The sequence below is a fragment of the Salvelinus fontinalis genome, chromosome 31 (genome assembly GCF_029448725.1).
Source record: "Salvelinus fontinalis isolate EN_2023a chromosome 31, ASM2944872v1, whole genome shotgun sequence".
In the NCBI taxonomy this organism is placed as follows: Eukaryota; Metazoa; Chordata; class Actinopteri; order Salmoniformes; family Salmonidae; genus Salvelinus; species Salvelinus fontinalis.
The window spans coordinates 5,781,314-5,805,269 of NC_074695.1; the positions used below are offsets into that span (position 1 = coordinate 5,781,314).

Consider the following 23,956-nt stretch of genomic DNA (forward strand, 5'->3'; position numbering starts at 1 on the left):
CCCCCTGTATATAGCCTCCACATTGACTCTGTACCGGTACACCCTGTATATAGTCTCCACATTGACTCTGTACCGGCACCCCTCTGTATATAGCCTCCACATTGACTCTGTACCGGTACCCCCCTGTATATAGCCTCCACACTGACTCTGTACCGGTACCCCTCTGTATATAGCCTCCACACTGACTCTGTACCGTAACACCCTGCATATAGCCTCCAAATTGACTCTGTACCGGTACCCCCTGTATATAGCCTCCACATTGACTCTGTACCGGTACCCCCTGTATATAGCCTCCACATTGACTCTGTACCGGTACCCCCTGTATATAGCCTCCACATTGACTCTGTACCGGTACCCCCTGTATATAGCCTCCACATTGACTCTGTACCGGTACCCCCTGTATATAGTCTCCACATTGACTCTGTACCGGTACCCCCTGTATATAGTCTCCACATTGACTCTGTACCAGTACCCCCTGTATATAGTCTCCACATTGACTCTGTACCGTAACACCCTGTATATAGCCTCCACATTGACTCTGTACCGGCACCCCCTGTATGTAGCCTCCACATTGACTCTGTACCATTATACCCTGTATATAGCCTCCACATTGACTCTGTACCGGTACCCCCTGTATATAGCCTCCACATTGACTCTGTACCGGTACCCCCTGTATATAGCCTCCACATTGACTCTGTACCGGTACCCCTCTGTATATAGCCTCCACATTGACTCTGTACCGGTACCCCCTGTATATAGCCTCCACATTGACTCTGTACCGTAACACCCTGTATATAGCCTCCACATTGACTCTGTACCGGTACCCCCTGTATATAGCCTCCACATTGACTCTGTACCGGTACCCCCTGTATATAGCCTCCACATTGACTCTGTACCGGTACCCTCTGTATATAGCCTCCACATTGAATCTGTACAGTAACCCCCTGTATATAGCCCCGCTATTGTTATTTACTGCTGCTCTTTAACTATTTGTATTTCTTATGTTTTACTTTTCTTAAAACTGCGTCGTTGGTTAAGGGCTTGTAAGTAAGCATTTCACTGTAAGGTTGTATTCAGCACATGTGACAAATACAATTTGATTTGAATTGATGTAGGTAGGGGAAAAGCGACTTTGCGTAGATAATATGCAGTGCATCATGTTAAACACTATTATTACACACAGAATAGGTCCATGCAACTTATTATGTGACTTGTTAATTGATCAAATGTTTCCTCCTGAATGTATTTAGGCGTTGCCATGACAAAATGGTTGAAAACTTTTTGACTCAAGACATTTCAGCTTTTCATTTTTAATTAACTTGTAAAAAAAAAAAGAATAAAAAAAAGTTCAAAAACATAATTCCACTTTGGCATTATGAGGTGACACAAAATCCTAATTTATTGTATTTTAAATTCAGGTTGTAACACAACAAAATGGGGAAACGCCAAGGGGTGAGAATACTTTCTGAAGGCAATTGACCACATAATAACTTTAACCAGAGGAGACCAATAGCTTCATCTCTGTGATCTAGCGACTCTAATCAATAGTCGTATTAGCTGTTCTACATTATGGATGAGCAGGGCCTACCTGTGATACTCAACATGGTCTATGCTGGTGCTATTGATAGTTAACATGTCTCTGAAAATGGTTCTTGACACCTTTGTAAAAATCATATCCCTATTAAAATGGACTACGATCGGAAAAGCATCAATCAAATGCCACTCCCTGGAAACATTGATTTGAGTTGCCCCAATGTTGATGTGTAGAAGATGAATTACAGCCCCAAAAGGAATTAAATGGTTGAAGCAGGCAGACACACAGTACATCACACGCTTGTAGAGAAAGAGATAGATATGAAGGGGTCATGAACCTTTGGAGAGCAGGGTTGGGGTCAGAACCAGTTTAACTGAATTGACCCCAACCCTGGTGGAGTGAGGTGAGGTGAGCAGAAGGGAGGGGGGCCAATAGAGGTTCTCACCTGGAACATGACCTTGTACTGTTGCTCCGGCCGGTTCACCACACACATGTTACACCCCATTCTGACTCTGGTCCTGACTCTAGTCCTGGATCTGGTCCTGGATCTGGTCCTGGATCTGGTCCTGGATCTGGTCCTGGATCTGGTCTTGGATCTGGTCCTGGATCTGGTCCTGGATCTGGTCCTGGATCTGGTCCTAGATCTAGTCCTGGATCGGGTCCTGGAACTGGTGCTGGATGTGGTCCTGTATCTGGTCCTGGATCTGGTCTTGGATCTAGTCCTGGATCTGGTCCTGGATCTGGTCCTGGATCTGGTCTTGGATCTAGTCCTGGATCTGGTCCTGGATCTGGTCCTGGGATCTGGTCCTGGATCTGGTCCTGACTCTAGTCCTGGATCTGGTCCTGGATCTGGTCCTGGATCTGGTCCTGACTCTAGTCCTGGATCTAGTCCAGGATCTGGTATTGGATTTGGTCCTGACTCTAGTCCTGGATCTAGTCCCGACTCTAGTCCTGGATCTGGTCCTGACTCTAGTCCTGGATCTAGTCCTGACTCTAGTCCTGGATCTGGTCCTGACTTTAGTCCTGGATCTGGTCCTGGATCTGGTCCTGCCTCTAGTCCTGGATCTAGTCCTGACTCTAGTCCTGGATCTGGTCCTGACTCTAGTCCTGGATCAGGTCCTGGATCTGGTCCTGGATCTGGTCCTGGGTCTGGTCCTGACTCTAGTCCTGGATCTGGTCCTGACTCTAGTCCTGACTCTAGTCCTGGATCTGATCCTGACTCTGGTCCTGGATCTTGTCCTGACTCTACTCCTGGATCTAGTCCTGGATCTGGTCCTGACTCTAGTCCTGGATCTAGTCCTGGATCTTGTCCTCACTCTAGTCCTGGATCTAGTCCTGACTCTAGTCCTGGATCTAGTCCAGGATCTTGTCCTGACTCTAGTCCTGGATCTAGTCCTGGATCTGGTCCTGACTCTGGTCCTGGATCTGGTCCTGGATCTGGTCCTGGATCTGGTCCTGGATCTGGTCCTGACTCTAGTCCTGGATCTGGTCCTGGATCTTGTCCTGACTCTAGTCCTGGATCTGGTCCTGACTCTAGTCCTGGATCTGGTCCTGGATCTAGTCCTTGATCTGGTCCTGACTCTGGTCCTGGATCTTGTCCTGACTCTAGTCCTGACTCTAGTCCTGGATCTGGTCCTGACTCTAGTCCTGGATCTAGTCCTGGATCTGGTCCTGACTCTGGTCCTGGATCTGATCCTGACTCTAGTCCTGGATCTGGTCCTGACTCTAGTCCTGGATCTGGTCCTGGATCTAGTCCTGGATCTGGTCCTGACTCTGGTCCTGGATCTTGTCCTGACTCTAGTCCTGACTCTAGTCCTGGATCTGGTCCTGACTCTAGTCCTGGATCTAGTCCTGGATCTGGTCCTGACTCTAGTCCTGGATCTAGTCCTGGATCTAGTCCTGGATCTGGTCCTGACTCTGGTCCTGGATCTTGTCCTGGATCTTGTCCTGACTCTAGTCCTGGATCTAGTCCTGGATCTGGTCCTGACTCTAGTCCTGGATCTAGTCCTGGATCTGGTCCTGGATCTAGTCCTGACTCTAGTCCTGGATCTGGTCCTGACTCTAGTCCTGGATCTGGTCCTGGATCTGGTCCTGGATCTTGTCCTGACTCTAGTCCTCCTCGCTCTGATGTATTCGGGCCTCAATCACCGTGTTGTGTGAGCTCTGCACAGACTCCGTAGGTTAGTTTGTTTCTGCACAGACTCCGTAGGTTAGTTTGTTTCTGCACAGACTCCGTAGGTTAGTTTGTTTCTGCACAGACTCCGTAGGTTAGTTTGTTTCTGCACAGACTCCGTAGGTTAGTTTGTTTCTGCACAGACTCCGTAGGCTAGTTTGTTTCTGCACAGACTCCGTAGGTTAGTTTGTTTCTGCACAGACTCCGTAGGTTAGTTTGTTTCTGCACAGACTCCGTAGGTTAGTTTGTTTCTGCACAGACTCCGTAGGCTAGTTTGTTTCTGCACAGACTCCGTAGGTTAGTTTGTTTCTGCACAGACTCCGTAGGCTAGTTTGTTTCTGCACAGACTCCGTAGGTTAGTTTGTTTCTGCACAGACTCCGTAGGCTAGTTTGTTTCTGCACAGACTCCGTAGGTTAGTTTGTTTCTGCACAGACTCCGTAGGTTAGTTTGTTTCTGCACAGACTCCGTAGGTTAGTTTGTTTCTGCACAGACTCCGTAGGTTAGTTTGTTTCTTCACAGACTCCGTAGGTTAGTTTGTTTCTGCACAGACTCCGTAGGTTAGTTTGTTAGGTGCCAATGATGAGGATATCTGAGATCCACTGTGGTAGAGTCGTGTGGCCAGCACCAAGCTGACTCAACTGTCCTCAGGCCTCAGACGCTGGGTCCTCTTTAGTTCAACGAAGTGTCAGTGATGAGGATCTCCATTAGAGATGAGAAATGGTCAGACAATCCATGTCCATCACCCATCCATTAGTGGATATTTGAAAAGAATCCCTCCTCGAAGAAAGACATGTTTAGCAAAGTACCAATAAAGCCAACTTCCGTGTTTTTCCTCTCAGCTTTTCATTCAGCTTCTGTGCTTTTCATTCAGCTTCTGTGCTTTTCATTCAGCTTCTGAGCTTTTCATTCAGCTTCTGTGCTTTTCATTCAGCTTCTGAGCTTTTCATTCAGCTTCTGAGCTTTTCATTCAGCTTCTGAGCTTTTCATTCAGCTTCTGAGCTTTTCATTCAGTTTCTGTGATTTTCATTCAGCTTCTGAGCTTTTCATTCAGCTTCTGTGCTTTTCTTTCAGCTTCTGTGATTTTCAAGGCAAAAACAAGAACTAGCCAACTTCCACACGTGTACAGGTGTATTTGAGCTTAGGCATGAGAACAGATTTTTTTGTCAAAAATTGTTAAATAAAATGTACGGATTGAGATGGGAGAAAAAAGGAATGGGATGTTTGTATTTTATTTGATCAAATTTTCTACTGGAACAGATCACAAGCAAAATACTTTAATCTCACTGTTCTCCTCAGGGAATATTTTTCAATTTATAACAATAACATTTTCCATTTCTTATATATTTCTCTGGCTCTGGGTAGTGAAAACAAAGCACAGAAGAAACGATAGTGTACCCATGTGTATAGATAATTAAGTAGCGACTACTTTGCATTCACTTCCAGAGAGATAGCTGTTCCTCCCGGTGAATTTCCTCAACGACGAGCCTCCATCATCAAAGTTGAAAGCAGAAGGCTTCTCCCCATAGAGGGAATAGCACTCTGTGAACATTACCCAATCCACTGTGAACATTACCCAATCCACTGTGAACATTACCCAATCCACTGTATCTCCCCTGCGGAGCATCATCATTATCTCACTCCTACTCACTACCACTACCCACTGTTAATGCTCTGTCTGTCTGTCTGTCTGTCCGTCCGTCCGTCCGTCCGTCCGTCCGTCCGTCCGTCCGTCCGTCCGTCCGTCCGTCCGTCCGTCCGCCCGCCCGCCCGCCCGCCCACCCGCCTGCCTGAGAGAACAGCAGTCAGTGATCTATGATGTATTCTGTGCTTTACTAGCTTACTCTCAGATACCCAGGATGTAGGCCTTTACAACTTCTGGCTTATTCTTCTTATGGACATGTTAATTGTGTACATGTGCTGGGCCAGTGGGGTGTAAACAATACATGTAGAAGCATGTGGAACGTCAAAATAAATACAATGTTGTGTTGACAGTCAGGTATCCCTGATGTGTCAGAAGTCAGATGGTTAATGGGTTTTACCTGTTGGTACTCTCCACTGTCCCTTCGTCTCGTTTCGGTGTCTTAAAGGCTCTGCCTGGAGGCTCTGCCTGGAGGCTCTGCCTGGAGGCTCTGCCTGACGGGACGTTAGTGATCTCGTTTCGGTGTCTTAAAGGCTCTGCCTGGAGGCTCTGCCTGGAGGCTCTGCCTGGAGGCTCTGCCTGAAGGGACGTTAGTGATCTCGTTTCGGTGTCTTAAAGGCTCTGCCTGGAGGCTCTGCCTGGAGGCTCTGCCTGGAGGCTCTGCCTGAAGGGACGTTAGTGATCTCGTTTCGGAGTCTTAAAGGCTCTGCCTGGAGGCTCTGCCTGGAGGCTCTGCCTGGAGGCTCTGCCTGAAGGGACGTTAGTGATCTCGTTTCGGAGTCTTAAAGGCTCTGCCTGGAGGCTCTGCCTGGAGGCTCTGCCTGGAGGCTCTGCCTGAAGGGACGTTAGTGATCTCGTTTCGGTGTCTTAAAGGCTCTGCCTGGAGGCTCTGCCTGGAGGCTCTGCCTGAAGGGACGTTAGTGATCTCGTTTCGGAGTCTTAAAGGCTCTGCCTGGAGGCTCTGCCTGGAGGCTCTGCCTGAAGGGACGTTAGTGATCTCGTTTCGGTGTCTTAAAGGCTCTGCCTGGAGGCTCTGCCTGGAGGCTCTGCCTGGAGGCTCTGCCTGAAGGGACGTTAGTGATCTCGTTTCGGTGTCTTAAAGGCTCTGCCTGGAGGGACGTTAGTGATCTCGTGTTTCTTCGGGAACTGTCTGAGTTTCATTGTGTTTTCTCTGTATTTTTTTTTTGTTAGGTTACTACAAAAAAACTGCCATCGTTTGTCATGACATTTCAGCCTTTATCTTTATGTGCTGAATCTTTAAATCTGACCAGTGTGAACGTATCTCTTACCTTTAAAATAAGGATTCATGTCTAACTTGTACAGCCCTAGTAACGCGTACAGAGTATGTTACTAAATTCAAGAATGGGAGGACAGAAAAGAAACGCATGAGGTTTACATTTCAAAAAAAAAAAGAAAGTAAATTACCACACTGAAACCATCAGATGATTTAGCTAGATATGTAGGAATCCATATCTTCTATCTCGTCCTCTTCAGTCACTATGAAAGGTTGATGAAAACTCCACCTTAGAAAAGGCGTTTGTAGTCACGATGAGGGGACAGAGTGACACTGAATCCTCACTCCTCTTTTCTCTTCTTGAAGTCTGAAAGGTTAATCCAAGGGATTAGCAAAACCCTCCGCACAACGTCTGACTTCCGAGGATCCTACTAGGGCAACGCTGTAGTTCACCACATCCCATACAGACGCACCACTGAATCACTGAATCACTAAATCACTGAATCACTGAATCACTGAATCACTGAATCACCGAATCACTGAATCACCGAATCACCGAATCACCGAATCACTGAATCACTGAATCACTGAATCACCGAATCACCGAATCACCGAATCACCGAATCACCGAATCACTGAATCACTGAATCACTGAATCACTGAATCACTGAATCACTGAATCACTGAATCACTGAATCCATCTACCTGCTAAGGACTGTGATTCACTGAGTCCTTACTAAGGCACAGACACTGTAGTCCACCGTAGTCCAAAAACTGTCTGAGTATCCCTTCCTTTCAGGTTTGTCACAGACGTGTCTCTTGTCTGCGTGCTGCTATAATCGCGCTCCCTCTCTCTCTGGTCCTGAACGGCTGGCTGATGCAGATGTCTCTAGCTGTGCTGTATCTCACTGCTCCTTCTCTGGTCCTGCACCAATGATTCTCAATACAAAAGGCTGTGAAGCTGGCGCTGTGAGGCTGGCGCTGTGGAGCTGGAGCTGTGAAGCTGGCGCTGTGAGGCTGGCGCTGTGGAGCTGGCGCTGTGGAGCTGGCGCTGTGGAGCTGGCGCTGTGAAGGTGTTCTCGTGTTCCTCCTCCTCTTTCCTTCAGTGTGTTAAAGCTGTAGCGTATCCTGTTCTGTTCTGGTCTATTCTGTGCTGCTCTGCTCCACAGCTGCAGGCTGAGATACTGTAGTACGCAGGCTAAGCAGCGCAGCAGCAAAAGCCAATATCTAGCAGCCACAACACATTTTCCCTCTGGTGGCCGACAGATATCCTCTCTTCTGCTCCCTCCCTCCCTCCCTCCCTCCCTCCCTCCCTCCCTCCCTCCCTCCCTCCCACGGTTTCTTTCACCATGTCCTCATTTGCTGCTCCGTTCTGCCTCCTCCCTTATCCTGCATACTCTCTGTCTCTCTCCGTTCCGCCTCCTCCCCCATCCTGCATACTCTCTGTATCTCTCCGATTCCGCCTCCTCCCCTATCCTGCATACTCTCTGTCTCTCTCCGTTCAGCCTCCTCCCCTATCCTGCATACTCTCTGTCTCTCTCCGTTCAGCCTCCTCCCCCATCCTGCATACTCTCTGTATCTCTCCGTTCTGCCTCCTCCCCTATCCTGCATACTCTCTGTATCTCTCCGTTCAGCCTCCTCCCCCATCCTGCATACTCTCTGTATCTCTCCGTTCTGCCTCCTCCCCTATCCTGCATACTCTCTGTCTCTCTCCGTTCCGCCTCCTCCCCCATCCTGCATACTCTCTGTATCTCTCCGTTCTGCCTCTCCCTGTATCTCTGTTGAACAACTGTTCTGCATCACATGTTTGTGTCAGACTAACACAAATTAAGTGGTTTGTTTTGGAGGAGAGGCATTAAACTGTTTGGACAGACAGAGGGAGGGAGGGAGGAAGGAAGGAAGGAAGGGGACAGACAGAGGAAGGAAGGAAGGAAGGAAGGAATAAAAGCAGCATAATGAATACCAAATCAAATCCCACTATCTGAGCCATGTAAATACAGTTAAATAAACACTATCTGAGCCATGTAAATACAGTTAAATAAACAGTATCTGAGCCATGTAAATACAGTTAAATAAACAGTTGGCTGTAAAGAAGAGCACGACAGAGCACAGCATAGTGCATAATGTTGATCGTCTCATAGAAAAGCCCTGAAACCATAATGATATCTGCAGTGTTTTGCATTCATTACACCATTATTAACCCTCTGAGTAATATGAACCAGCACCCAGAGTGGGGTCCATTCAGAGTGGGGTCTCTGTATCCAGCACCCAATGTGGTGTCCTATCAGAGTGGGGTCTCTGTAACCAGCACCCAATGTGTTGTCCTTTCAGAGTGGGGTCTCTGTAATCAGCACCCAATGTGGTGTCCTATCAGAGTGGGGTCTCTGCAACTAGCACCCAATGTGGTGTCCTTTCAGAGTGGGGTCTCTGCAACTAGCACCCAATGTGGTGTCCTTTCAGAGTGGGGTCTCTGCAACCAGCACCCAATGTGGTGTCCTTTCAGAGTGGGGTCTGTTGACTGATCTTCACGTCTTAAAGTAATGATTAACTGTCGTTTCTTTTTGCTTATTTGAGCTGTTCTTGCCATAATACGGACTTGGTCTTTTACCAAATATTACTATTTCTATATATTATGTATACCCTACCTTGTCACAGCACAACTGATTGGCTAAATAAGAACAAAAAAAACAACAAAAAATTCCACAAAAAAACTTTTAGGCACACCTGTTAATTGAAATGCATTCCAGGTGACTACCTCATGAAGTTGGTTGAGAGAATGCCAAGAGTGTGCAAAGGGTGGCTACTTTGAAGACATTTCAAATATAAACTATATTTTGGTTGGTTTAACACTTTTCTGGTTTCTATATGATTCCATGTGTATTATTTCATAGGTTTAATGTCTTCATTAATATTCTACAATGTAGAAAATAGTAAAAAAATAAAGAAAAAACCCTTGGTCTGTCCAAATATTTGACTGGTACTGTGTATCTAAGGTGAATAACAAGATATATGTATCTGAGAGGTGATTATCACAGTAGAGAGATATACAGCGCATTTGGAAAGTTTTCAGACCCCTTGACTTTTTCCACATTTTGTTACGTTACAGTGTTCTTTTAAAATGGATAAAATCTTTTTTTCCCTTCATCAATCTACACACAATACCTCATAATGATAAAGCAAAAACAGGTTATATTTTTTGTTCACAAAAAAAACATGAAAAAAATGTAAATATCACATTTACTAAAGTTTTCATACCTTTTACTCAGGACTTTGTTGAAGCACCTTTGGCAGCAATTACAGCCTTGAGTCTTCTTGGGTATGACGCTACAAGCTTGGCACACCTGTATTTGGAGAGTTTCTCCCATTCTTCAATGCAGATCCTCTCAAGCTCTGTAAGATTTGATGTGGAGCATTGCTGCACAGCTATTTTCAGGTCTCTCTAGAGATGTTCGATCGGGTTCAAGTCCGGGCTCTGGCTGGGCCACGCAAGGACATTCAGAGACTTGTCCCAAAGCCACTCCTGCACATTGGCGTAAGGTACTTCGGTGAATATACTTTAAAGTTCTTCTTAAGTTGTTTTTGGGGATATCTGTACTTTACTTAACTATTTATATTTTTGACTACTTTTACTTCACTACATTCTGAAACAAAATAATGTACGTTTTACTTGTTACATTTTCTCTGGCAAACACAAGTACTTGTTATGTTTTTAATGCTTATCAGGACATGAGAATGGTCCAATTCACACTCATCATGAGAACATACCTGGTAATCCCTGCTGCCTCTTAACTGGTGGACTCACTAAACACAAAAGCTTTGTTTGTAAATGATGTCTGAGTGTTGGAGTGTGTCCCTGGCTTTCTGTAAATTAAAACAACAAGAAAATAATGCCATCTGGTTTGCTTCATATAAGGAATGTGAATTATTTATACTTTCACTTTTACTTTTGATACTTCAGGTATATTTGAACAATTACATTTAATTTTGATACTTAAGTATATTTAAAACCAATACTTTTAGACTTTTACTCAAGTAGTATTTTACTGGGTGACTTTCACTTTTACTTGAGTTATTGTCTATTAATAAGGTATCTTTACTTTTACTCAAGTCAATTGTCTTGGCTGTGTGTTTAGGGGTCGTGGTTCTGTTGGAAGGTGAACCTTCGCCCCCCCCCCCCCCCCCCCCCCCCCCAGTCTGAGGTCCTGAGCGCGCTGGAGTAGGTTTTCATCAAGGATCTCTCTTTTCTTTGCTTGGTTCATCTTTCCCTCGATCGTGACTAGTCTCCCAATCCCTGTCGCTGAAAAACGTCCCCACAGCATGATGCTGCCACCACCATGCTTCACCGTAAGATTGGTGCCAGGTTTCCTCCAGACATGACAGATGTGATGCTTGGCATTCAGGCCAAAGAGTGCAATCTTGGTTTCATCAGACCAGAGAATCTTGTTTCTCATGGTCTGAGAGTCCTTTATGTGCCTTTTGGCAAACTCCAAGCGGGCTGTCATGTGCCTTTTACTGAAGAGTGGCTTCCGTCTGGCCATTCTACCATAACGGCCTGACTGGTGGAGTGTTGCAGAGATGGTTGTGCTGCAGAGATGGTTGTATTTACCAGTGGTGTATTTACAGTGGTTTATTACCAGTGGTTTATTACCAGTGGTTTATTACCAGTGGTTTATTACCAGTGGTTTATTACCAGTGGTGTATTTACCAGTGGTGTATTTACAGTGGTTTAATAGTAGTGGTTTATTACCAGTGGTGTATTTACAGTGGTTTATTACCAGTGGTTTATTACCAGTGGTGTATTTACCAGTGGTGTATTTACAGTGGTTTAATAATAGTGGTTTATTACAGTGGTTTATTACCAGTGGTTTATTACCAGTGGTTTATTACAGTGGTTTATTATAGTGGTTTATTTACAGTGGTTTATTAACAGTGGTTTATTACCAGTGGTTAATTACCAGTGGTTAATTACCAGTGGTTTATTACCAGTGGTGTATTACCAGTGGTTTATTACCAGTGGTTTATTACCAGTGGTGTATTACCAGTGGTTAATTACCAGTGGTTTATTACCAGTGGTTTATTACCAGTGGTTTATCACAGTGGTTTATTACCAGTGGTGTATTACCAGTGGTTTATTACCAGTGGTTTATTACCAGTGGTTTATTACCAGTGTTTTATTACCAGTGGTTTATTACCAGTGGTTTATAGTGGTTTATTACCAGTGGTTTATAGTGGTTTATTACCAGTGGTTTATTACCAGTGGTTTATTACCAGTGGTTTATTACCAGTGGTTTATTTACAGTGATTCATCAACACTTGAAAGATGGCTACAGCTGGCTATAGGGTTGTAAGATTCTGGCAACTTTCCTTCAATTCCCCAGATTTTCCTGTTTGGAAGATTCGAGATTTCTTGTGTATGCCCTCAATTCTGTAAATCCTTCAACCAAGACTTGAAAGAAAACTGGGGAATATTGCGAAAGTTACTGAAATTGTGCAACCCTAATCAGATTATAATGCTCAGTGTACATAAAAACATATTACTATGGGCATTTTGGTTCCCGCATTCACAGAGGTTTCATTTACAGCTTAATCTCAATTTATCTTCAACAAAAACTGCAATGCCTATAACCAGTGATCGGATTTAATCCCAGCCGACACCCTAGACACAATGGAGATATATTTCATTTTCATTTTGCTGAGTATATCTAACAGGTCATCACCACAGAATCAATAGATCACGTTGGACATCATATCTCTTCTCCTCTCCTCTCTTTAACCCCTTCAGCTCCTCTCATCAATTCCCCCTCTCTCCTCTTCCCTTCGCCCTCTCTCGTTTCCTCTCCTCCCTTCCTCTCCTCCTCCCTTCACCCTATCTAGTCTCCTCTTTCCTCCTCCCATCCCCCTCTCTCCTCTCCTTTCCTCTACTCCCATCCCCCTTTCCTCCCGTTGCCGTCTATTGTCTCCTCTCCTCCCTTTGTCCTCTCCTGTCTCCTTTCCTCCCTTGCCCCTCTCTCCTCCCCCCTTCACCCTCTCTTGTCTCGTCCTCCCTTCACCCTCTCTTGTCTCGTCCTCCCTTCACCCTCTCTTGTCTCGTCCTCCCTTCACCCTCTCTTGTCTCGTCCCCCCATCACCCTCTCTTGTCTCCTGTATGTTATATCTCCTCTCTCCTCCCACTTCACCCTCTCTTGTCTCCTCCTCCCTTCACTCTATCTAGTCTCCTCTTTCCTCCTCCCTTCCCCCTCTCTCCTCTCCTCTCCTTTCCTCCCATCCCCCTCTCCTCCCTTTGCCCTCTCTTGTTTCCTCTCCTCCCTCTGTCCTCCACCCTTCACCCTCTCTTGTCTCGTCCTCCCTTCACCCTCTCTTGTCTCGTCCTCCCTTCACCCTCTCTTGTCTCCTGTCTGTTATATCTCCTCTCTCGCCGTCAGAGTCTAGACAAGGGCAGTGAATCAAAGAAAGGATTAGTTCCTGGGAGAAACGGCTCTGCACGGTCTCTCTCACACACACACACACACACACACACACACACACACACACACACACACACACACACACACACACACACACACACACACACACACACACACACACACACGCGGTAGAAAGCATTCACATGGACACACACGAACATACACACACGCAAAATCATATCTGCATGAAACTATTTGTTATTCATACCCCACACTGTCAAAGCACACAGACACACACAGACACAGACACAGACACAGACACAGACACAGACACACACACACACACAGACACTCATATTATAGATGCAATGGTAGATTTGGAGCCAGCAACTGCATGTAACAGTGAGTTTTTCCCCCTCGTTATTTTTCTGTCAATACCGCCTATTACGGAAACAAAATTTGGCTCACCATTTTCTTGCCGGAAGGATTGAGAGAAATGTTGCATTCTTCAGCTTGCCTACCTGGTTAAATAAAGGTGAAATAAAATAAATTCTCCAAGAAATACATATAAGATATTCCACAAAGTTGTTAACAGTGTCAATTGAATGACAGAGAAAGATTACATATCAGAAGTGCCTTCCTTTTGAATATTTGCAAAGGTATAATTAAAAACCCATACTTTCTCTGCTATATTTTACACCAAATGATGAAGGAAAGCTAACTAATTACAGGTTAATATAAAATGTTTGTTTAAAGGAAAACCAGAAAAAGATGAATTAGAATTAGGATTACAGATCATACAGTCTCATTCAAAGTGAGAAATGCAGCATGTCCTCATCTGTTCTAGGTACCCGACCTGTGACGCAAAACTGAAACCTAGCCACTCTCTCATCTCTTAGCAACAGTAGCCAGCTAGCTACATAGGTTTTTAGCTAGCTAGCTAACGTTATATACCAACAACATTGACGGTTAATATATATTGGTTCTCAGCCAAATCTAAGCCATATTCAAAACTGAGTTCAAAATTCAAGCCAGATAGTATATATTATTGAAATTGTAATAGTTTCATTAGTTGACTTTGCAACGTTATTTGCTAGCCAGGTGTCCTGGGCTGACCTCTCGTAAGAGCAGCCCAGCTATGGCACAAATTGGCAAGCTGGCTAACTCTTTGTGACAACATTGACACTCAACAAACCTATTATGATGAATTATCTAGGCCAAATTCAAAAATTGTGATTCAAGGCAGATGAACTATCTAACAGGCATATGCTCAGATCGGCTACAAACGTAAATTCTGTTGCGTCAATCCCGATCTCGCCACCGTAGCTAGTTAGCTACGTTGGCTATTCAAACCAAAATGCTCTAAAATGACATACAATAGCATAATAGCGTGACTGTTTCATCAAACAGAAGTAGAACGTTATACATATATTATTATATTATTATTATATATATATATATATGTCTATTCTTACCTTGATCATCGGTATTAGCTACTCTTTGGCCATATTTAAAATGTTGTTAATATTAGTCTCATCACAAAATCATATATATATATATAAGTGTCCAGGCAAATGTTGTTCTGCACTAAGATGGCTGTTGACTGATGGTGCAGGATCTTAGCCAGATGTTTCCTCACTTTCTGGCAATTTTTAAAATTAATCTACAACTTAGCTATTGAAATGCAAGCAGCAGAAGATGATGTTACCAGCGAGGGTTAATATAAACCTAGCATTTAGTTTGGTACAGCAGGGGAGGGGTTAATATAAACCTAGCATTTAGTTTGGTACAGCAGGGTTAATTTTAACCTAGCATTTAGTTTAGTACAGCGGGGGTTAATATAAACCTAGCATTTGGTTTGGTACAGTGGGGGTTAATTTTAACCTAGCATTTAGTTTGGTACAGTGGGGGTTAATTTTAACCTAGCATTTAGTTTGGTACAGTGGGGGTTAATTTTAACCTAGCATTTAGTTTGGTACAGTGGGGGTTAATTTAAACCTAGCATTTAGTTTGGTACAGTGGGGGTTAATTTTAAACCTAGCATTTAGTTTGGTACAGGGGGGGTTAATATCAGCATTTAGTTTGGTACAGCAGGGTTAATATAAGCATTTAGTTTGGTACAGCGGGAGTTAATATAAACCTAGCATTTAGTTTGGTACAGTGGGGGTTAATATAAGCATTTAGTTTGGTACAGCGGTGGTTAATATAAGCCTAGCATTTAGTTTGGTACAGCAGGGGTTAATATAAACCTAGCATTTAGTTTGGTACAGTGGGGGTTAATATAAGCCTAGCATTTAGTTTGGTACAGCAGGGGTTAATATAAACCTAGCATTTAGTTTGGTACAGCGGGGGTTAATATAAACCTAGCATTTAGTTTGGTACAGCGGGGGTTAATATAAGCATTTAGTTTGGTACAGTGGGGGTTAATATAAGCCTAGCATTTAGTTTGGTACAGTGGGGGTTAATATAAGCCTGCATTTAGTTTGGTACAGCAGGGGTTAATATAAACCTAGCATTTAGTTTGGTTCAGTAGGGTTAATATAAACCTAGCATTTAGTTTGGTACAGTGGGGGTTAATATAAACCTAGAATTTAGTTTGGTACAGGAGGGGTTAATATAAGCATTTAGTTTGGTACAGCGGGGGTTAATATAAACCTAGCATTTAGTTTGGTACAGTGGGGGTTAATATAAACCTAGCATCTAGTTTGGTATAGCGGGGGTTAATATAAACCTAGCATTTAGTTTGGTACAGCAGGGGAGGGGTTAATATAAACCTAGCATTTGGTTTATGTACAGCGGGGGTTAATATAAGCATTTAGTTTGGTACAGCGGGGGTTAATATAAACCTAGCATTTGGTTTGGTACAGCGGGGGAGGGGTTAATATAAGCCTAGCATTTAGTTTGGTACAGCGGGGGAGGGGTTAATATAAGCCTAGCATTTAGTTTGGTACAGCGGGGGAGGGGTTAATATAAACCTAGCATTTAGTTTGGTACAGCGGGGGAGGGGTTAATATAAACCTAGCATTTAGTTTGGTACAGCGGGGGAGGGGTTAATATAAGCCTAGCATTTAGTTTGGTACAGCGGGGGAGGGGTTAATATAAGCCTAGCTGTCTGCCTGTCCGACCTCGGAAACCATGTTTCACTTTAGAATTTCGATGTCAGTAACTTCAACATACATAGAGAATGAACGGTGCCCTAGTCGAGGAGACAGGTGAAATCACTCCTCATTATCATGGATTTACCCTTGCACTTTGGTACTGTAAATGCCGATAGATAAAAAGCTAAAACAAACAGAAATGCAGCTAGTGTTATTCCAGGTGTTTGATGTGATTGAGTTAGGTGAAGCTGGCTAGCTAGCTAGTAAGGTTATCCAGCCTGCGTAGCAACCATGTTGTTTGCATAGCAACCAGTCATTTTGCATAGCAACTATGCAACAATTATTAACGTTCGTAGCAACATGACCAAAATAACTAACATCCAGATTTTAGATTTTTGAAAGGTCTATTTATTCCGGTCGAAGAATGCAATTGAATTAATTAATTCATTAACATACTTGGTAACGTAAACATCGTTTTATTCATATAAGACACCATCTTAATCCACTTATTTAAACATTATGGGGAGGTTTTCCCGTTGAATCAAAGTGAAGCTTTGATCCCCTATTGATGTCACCCATTCTATTCACTTCAATCAGTGTAGATGAAGGTGAGAGGTTAAAGAAGTATTTTGTATTTATTTTTATTAACTATTTTTCTCCCCATTTTTGTGGTATCCAATTGGTAGTCCAAAGTCTTGTCTCATCGCTGCAACTCCCGTACGGACTCGGGAGAGGCAAAGGTCGAGAGCCATGAGTCCTCCGAAACACAACCCAACTAAGCCTCATTGCTTCTTTTATACAATGCCCACTCAACCCGGAAGCCAGCCACACCAACGTGTTGAAGGAAACACTGTACACCTGGTGACCGTGTCAGCGTGCACTGAGCCCGGCCCGCCACAGAAGTCGCTAGTGCGTGATGGGACAAGGACATGCCTGCCGGCCAAACCCTTCCCTAACCCGGACGACGCTGGGTCAATTGTGCATCGGCCCATGGGCCTCCCGGTCACGGCCGGGTGCAACAGAGCCTGGACTCGATCCCAGAATCTCTAGTGGCACAGCTGGCACAGCGATGCAGTGCTTTAGACCACTGCGCCACTCGGGAGGCCCTAAAGAAGGATTTTTAAGCCTTGAGAGATATGAGACATTGTTTGGCACACATACACAATTCGAGGGAGAATGGGACTTTGAATACGGTATGTGCCAGGCGCACCAGTTTGAGTGTATCAAGAACTGCAACGCACCAGGGCTTTTCAAACTCAACAGTTTCCCGCGTGTATCAAGAATTGTCCACCAGCCAAAACGACATCCAGCCAACTTGACACAACTGTGGGAAGCATTGGAGTCAACATGGACCAGCATCCATGTGGAACGCTTCAGACACCTGGTAGAGTCCATGCCCCGACGAATTGAGACTGTTCTGAGAGCATAAAAGGGGGATGCAACTTAATATTAGGAAGGTGTTTGTTTTGTACACTCACTGTAAATGTATCCGAGTCCATTAAACTGCTCCTTAAGCCTAATGCATGAGGCTAGGGAGTTGACAGTTTATTCAAATATTTTGAAACTATGTTCCTATTATAAACAATGGAGTAAGGCAGTCTTATATTCTGGGTTATGATAGGGTAAGACAGTTATGATAGGGTAAGATAGATATGATAGATATGATAGGGTAAGATAGATATGATAGGGTAAGATAGATATGATAGGGTAAGATACATATGATAGGGTAAGATAGATATGATAGGGTAAGATAGATATGATAGGGTAAGATAGATATGATAGGGTAAGATAGATATGATAGGGTAAGATAGATATGATAGGGTAAGATAGTTATGATAAGGTAAGATAGATATGATAGGGTAAGATAGATATGATAGGGTAAGATAGATATGATAGGGTAAGATAGATATGATAGGGTAAGATACATATGATAGGGTAAGATATATATGATAGGGTAAGATAGATATGATAGGGTAAGATACATATGATAGGGTAAGATAGATATGATAGGGTAAGATAGATATGATAGGGTAAGATAGATATGATAGGGTAAGATACATATGATAGGGTAAGATAGATATGATAGGGTAAGATACATATGATAGATATGATAGGGTAAGACAGATATGATATATATGATAGGGCAAGATGCATATGATAGGGTAAGATATATATGATAGGGTAAGATACATATGATAGGGTAAGCTAGACAGTCATGATAGGGCAAGATAGATATGATAGGGTAAGATAGATATGATAGGGTAAGATATATATGATAGGGTAAGATAGACAGTCATGATAGGGCAAGATAGACAGTCATGATCGGGTAAGATATATATGATAGGGTAAGATACATATGATAGGGTAAGATAGTTATGATAAGGTAAGATAGATATGATAGGGTAAGATAGATATGATAGGGTAAGATAGATATGATAGGGTAAGATAGATATGATAGGGTAAGATAGATATGATAAGGTAAGATATGTCATGATGTGGCCCTTTCTGGGTGTAGATCGTGGCTTCCTCCTCTCCCACTCTCTCCTCAACCCAGGTTCTGTTATCTCAGGTCGTAAATTCCTGGCGGAGAATCACTTCCTCTTTTCATGCAGAGAGAGAGAGAGAACACAGAGTGAACAAAGGATTTCACTTGGCCGAACTCCTAAATCTCCAAAATGGGAAAATGAAACTATATGTCCACTTGTGAGAATGTGGGAAGGGTCTGTGGACAGTTAAGGGACAGTTATGACGAGTGTGGTTCATTTGGTGACCTCACGAAGGACAGGAAACACACATAACTATATCTAATGAATGTGTACATTTCTCAATTATGGTGTTCGCATCTAATTCTTGTACAAAATGAATGAGTAAAGATGAAACAATTTGTGAAATTATGTAATGTGATGTTAACCTTTCATTTTGAGAGAATTGCATTCCCTGTAAAGTTGAACTAGTCAGCGGCCCCGCCCCCGTGAGAACAGTCGTGGATCGGTCACAGCCGTTTAAAGGACCAAGGACGCAGCGTTTTGAGCGTACATACTTATTTATTTACCGATGTCGCCAACCAAAACAATAAATATCAAAACGACACGTGAAGCCAACATAGTGCATCCAGGCAACTAACAAGGACAACTACCCACAAAACCAACTTGGAAAATGGCAACCTAAATAGGCTCCCCAATCAGAGACAACGATAAACAGCTGTCTCCCCAATCAGAGACAGCTGTTTATCGTTGTCTCTGATTGGGAACCCATTCAGGCCACCATAAACCTACACACCCCTAGACAATACAAAATCCCCATAGATAACAAAAACCCTGACAAGACAAAAACCCCTAGACAATACAAAAACTATACAAACCACCCTTGTCACACCCTGACCTAACCAAATAATAAAGAAACCAAATATAACTAAAGTCAGGGCGTGACAGCAACGCCTTTTCTACTGTTACGAACAAAAGCCCCTCCTGAGGAAATCCTCTTCAGACTGAGCAAACCCACAGAGTGAGCTGTGATTGTGAATAGTTCAGACCAACGCAAACCTCGATGTAAACTGAGGTGCCACAGGTTTGAGTACCAATACTAGAAAACCATACCACGTGGGGCATTGGCTACACGGCTGGAAATGGTTAAACTGAGATTATCGATCACTGCAGAATGAGATCAAATCTTGGATACTAATTACTAGTCTGCAGCTAGAAATTATGTAAACATGGGATGCGAAAACCGACAACCGCCGAAACATCTATTCTATGAGAAGATTTCTGAATGGCATTCTGAAGTATTCATTCTAACCACGAAATACTCTGATCTTCAGGGAAACAGAAAGAGAGAGAGAGACTCGGATGAACTCTCCAGCAGACGGACCGGATTCCAACAGAGAAGACAACAATGACATACACCGTAAATATGTACATGCAATTATTCTCAAATGAGTGGCCATTCAAGTGCGAAGGATTAGCATTTCAAAATATTTAATTATAGACTGTGTAATGAATCCATTTGGTCTTTCCCGCTCTTTCTCAGTCCCCACCCCCTTCCCTTTGTCCACCAAGCCATGATATCGGTTTAGCTTACTAGGGAATTTTCCCTATCGTTGTTAGTAACCAATGTCTGTTTGTTTGTTATGCATTTCTGTGATTATTTAGTTAGTAAATAAATGATTTAGCCAATTGGTGTAAGGATGATTTATAGGGAAGGCAGGGTTCGTTCAGATAACAAACAATTTACAATGTTTGGTAATGAGACTAACGTGAGGTAATAAATAATTGATCAAATATTGAAATATCTGAAGAGTTATATTCGGAAAAGTATAACTTTGTAATCTGAAGATTTTCCGTGGTGCCCCGACTTCCTAGTTAATTAAATTTACATGACTAGTTTAATAATAATTACAGAGAATAGATTTGATAAAATAACAGTATTCACCTTTAATGATGCCAAAGACACGACAGATAGATATGATAGGGTAAGATGGAAATGCTATGCTCTTGAGACATAAGTTATAGTATTTAAAGGGTCAGTCTGTGATTGTTTCAAACATTTTTTGACTTTTAATTTATTTACACACATCCATTGATTCTAGACGATTTTAACTTTTATAATAAATACTTATGAGCTTAGTCCAATTGTCATACCCCATCAGAACCCAAAATATATGCTTGTTCTACTAAATTGTTCGTAAACAATGTAATTTAAAACAAACACTGTTTAGCCTCTGAATATGGTTAAGACTGTCATTTTGAATCCATAGCTCTATCGATGCATTTGAAAGTGGTTTCATTCCTGGGAACAGAAAGGAAACAACCAATGACTGGTGGGAACAGAAAGGAAACAGCCAATGACTGGTGGGAACAGAAAGGAAACAACCAATGACTAGTGGGAACAGAAAGGAAACAGCCAATGACTGGTGGGAGCAGAAAGGAAATAGCCAATGACTGGTGGGAACAGAAAGGAAACAGCCAATGACTGGTGGGAACAGAAAGGAAACAGCCAATGACTGGTGGGAACAGAAAGGAAACAGCCAATGACTGGTGGGAACAGAAAGGAAACAACCAATGACTGGTGGGAACAGAAAGGAAACAGCCAATGACTGGTGGGAACAGAAAGGAAACAGCCAATGACTGGTGGGAACAGAAAGGAAACAGCCAATGACTGGTGGGAACAGAGAGGAAACGGTAAATATTACTGAAGGAGGAGAAGAGAATAGAGGACAGAGAAGATAAATAATGATACAAGGAATGTGGACCAAATGAACACTATTCCCTACATTTATAGGACCCTTGTCTATAGTAGTGCACTATATAGGGAATAGGGCTCTGTCTAAAGTAGTGCACTATATAGGGAATAGGGCTCTGGTCTAAAGTAGTGCACTATATAGGGAAAAGGGCACTGGTCTAAAGTAGTGCACTATATAGGGAATAGGGCTCTGGTCTAAAGTAGTGCACTATATAGGGAAAAGGGCACTGGTCTAAAGTAGTGCACTATATAGGGAATAGGGCTCTGTTCTATAGTAGTGCACTATATAGGGAAAAGGGCACTGGTCTAAAGTAGTGCACTATATTGGGGCGGCAGCGTAGCCTAGTGGTTAGAGCGTTGGACTAGTAACCGGAAGGTTGCAAGTTCAAATCCCCGAGCTGACAAGGTACAAATCTGTCGTTCTGCCCCTGAACAGGCAGTTAACCCACTGTTCCTAGGCCGTCATTGAAAATAAGAATTTGTTCTTAACTGACTTGCCTAGTTAAATAAAGGTAAAAAATGTTTTTAAAAAATAAATAAATATATATATATATAGGGAATAGGGCTCTGGTCTAAAGTAGTGCACTATATAGGGAAACTGGCACTGGTCTAAACTAGTGCACTATATAAGGAATAGGGCACCAATTGGAACAGTATTGTCACATCAATATAGTAAGTCAGACATCCATCTGTACCTGATTCATCATCAGAATATATATTTTCTCTCAGATCTTTCTGGAGGACAGATTAACATGTTGCAGAACATACAACCTGGCTGTCACATGTTTAAGGGCTGCCTGAGAGATCAGAGCCATCGTTTCACAAGTCAAACATGTAGTCATTATTGAAAACCCCCAGATAAACAGAGAGAATACACTGAATGAGTTATAACTGAGAGACAGAGAGAATACACTGAACGAGTTTTAACAGAGAGAATACACTGAATGAGTTTTAACAGAGAGAATACACTGAATGAGTTTTAACAGAGAGAATACACTGAACGAGTTTTAACAGAGAGACAGAGAGAATACACTGAATGAGTTTTAACAGAGTGACAGAGAGAATACACTGAATGAGTTATAACAGAGTGACAGAGAGAATACACTGAATGAGTTATAACAGAGTGACAGAGAGAATACACTGAACGAGTATTAACAGAGTGACAGAGAGAATACACTGAAGGAGTTATAACTGAGAGACAGAGTCAAGTCAAACAGCAATAAGGAGTCCAGAGAAACAGTAAGGGTTTACATCTACGGTGGCCCCAAAGGGCAAAACAGCTTTTAAATGTAGTGACAGCAGAGAGAAGTCAGGCGTGACAATCAGTTCGTGTGTAAACAGCATGCTACAATGAGGACTCACAGGTCTGGAGGCTTCAGATGGTTTTAGATGGAGAGGGGATTTGACTAGCAATTACAGAGAGTAGAGACTGTTGCCTACAGTGAAGAGACAGGCTGTGGAAACAGTGGGAAAGGACAGTAGTTAAGGAGGTGTGAGAGAGGGGGTGGGGGGGTTGAAGAGGTGTGAGAGAGGGTGGGGGTGTTGAGGTGTGAGAGAGGGGGTGGGGGGGTTAAGGAGGTGTGAGAGAGAGGGTGGGGGGGTTAAAGAGGTGAGAGAGGGGGTGGGGGGGTTGAGGAGGTGTGAGAGAGAGGGTGGGGGGTTAAAGAGGTGAGAGAGGGGGTGGGGGGGTTGAGGAGGTGTGAGAGAGAGGGTGGGGGGTTAAAGAGGTGAGAGAGGGGGTGGGGGGGTTGAAGACGTGTGAGAGAGGGGGTGGGGTGTTAAAGAGGTGAGAGAGGGGGTGGGGGGGTTGAAGACGTGTGAGAGAGAGGGTGAGGGTGTTGAGGTGTGAGAGAGGGGGTGGGGGGGTTGAAGAGGTGTGAGAGAGGGGGTGGGGTGTTAAAGAGGTGAGAGAGGGGGTGGGGGGGTTGAAGAGGTGTGAGAGAGGGGTGGGGGTTTAAAGAGGTGAGAGAGGGGGTGAGAGTGTTGAGGTGTGAGAGAGGGGTGGGGGGTTAAAGAGGTGAGAGAGTGAGTGAGAGTGTTGAGGAGGTGTGAGAGAGGGGTGGGGGGGTTGAAGACGTGTGAGAGAGAGGGTGAGGGTGTTGAGGTGTGAGAGAGGGGGTGAGAGTGTTAAAGAGGTGAGAGAGTGGGTGAGAGTGTTGAGGAGGTGTGAGAGAGGGGGTGGGGGGGTTGAAGACGTGTGAGAGAGGGGGTGGGGGGTTAAAGAGGTGAGAGAGGGGGTGGGGGGGGTTGAAGAGGTGTGAGAGAGAGGGTGGGGGTGTTAAAGAGGTGAGAGAGGGGGTGGGGGGTTGAAGAGGTGTGAGAGAGGGGGTGGGGGGTTGAAGACGTGTGAGAGAGTGGGTGAGGGTGTTGAGGTGTGAGAGAGGGGGTGAGAGTGTTAAAGAGGTGAGAGAGTGGGTGAGAGTGTTGAGGAGGTGTGAGAGAGGGGGTGGGGGGGTTGAAGACGTGTGAGAGAGGGGGTGGGGGGTTAAAGAGGTGAGAGAGGGGGTGGGGGGGGTTGAAGAGGTGTGAGAGAGAGGGTGAGGGTGTTGAGGTGTGAGAGAGGGGGTGAGAGTGTTAAAGAGGTGAGAGAGTGGGTGGGGGGGTTGAAGACGTGTGAGAGAGAGGGTGAGGGTGT

At 43.9% G+C, this 23,956-nt stretch overlaps 2 protein-coding genes and 1 long non-coding RNA gene across 4 annotated transcripts in view; all 3 read right to left on the reverse strand.

Moving 5' to 3' along the window:
- The window catches only part of LOC129829449 (PDZ domain-containing protein 4-like), a 60,995-nt gene extending 58,196 nt beyond the window's left edge, over positions 1–2,799 (reverse strand). The window contains exon 1 of one of the 2 annotated variants that reach the window (XM_055891154.1): positions 1,980–2,799. In XM_055891154.1, the coding sequence (XP_055747129.1) occupies positions 1,980–2,039 (60 nt within the window). In that variant the 5' untranslated portion in view covers positions 2,040–2,799. The remainder of the gene's footprint in view (positions 1–1,979) is intronic. The other variant, XM_055891153.1, reaches the window with a different exon arrangement.
- On the reverse strand, positions 2,647–3,675 carry LOC129829469 (uncharacterized protein DDB_G0287625-like; the record flags this gene model as incomplete). The annotated part of the gene is made up of 1 exon (XM_055891168.1): positions 2,647–3,675. A coding segment is annotated over one exon (1,029 nt), but the record flags the coding sequence as incomplete, so codon positions are not given.
- Positions 3,676–3,696: 21 nt separating this feature from the next.
- On the reverse strand, positions 3,697–7,857 carry LOC129829452 (uncharacterized). Its single transcript, XR_008755393.1, has 2 exons — positions 5,748–7,857; positions 3,697–4,782 (listed from the first exon to the last, which is right to left on the reverse strand). It is a non-coding gene; the product is annotated as an uncharacterized LOC129829452 (long non-coding RNA).
- Positions 7,858–23,956: the final 16,099 nt, after the last annotated feature.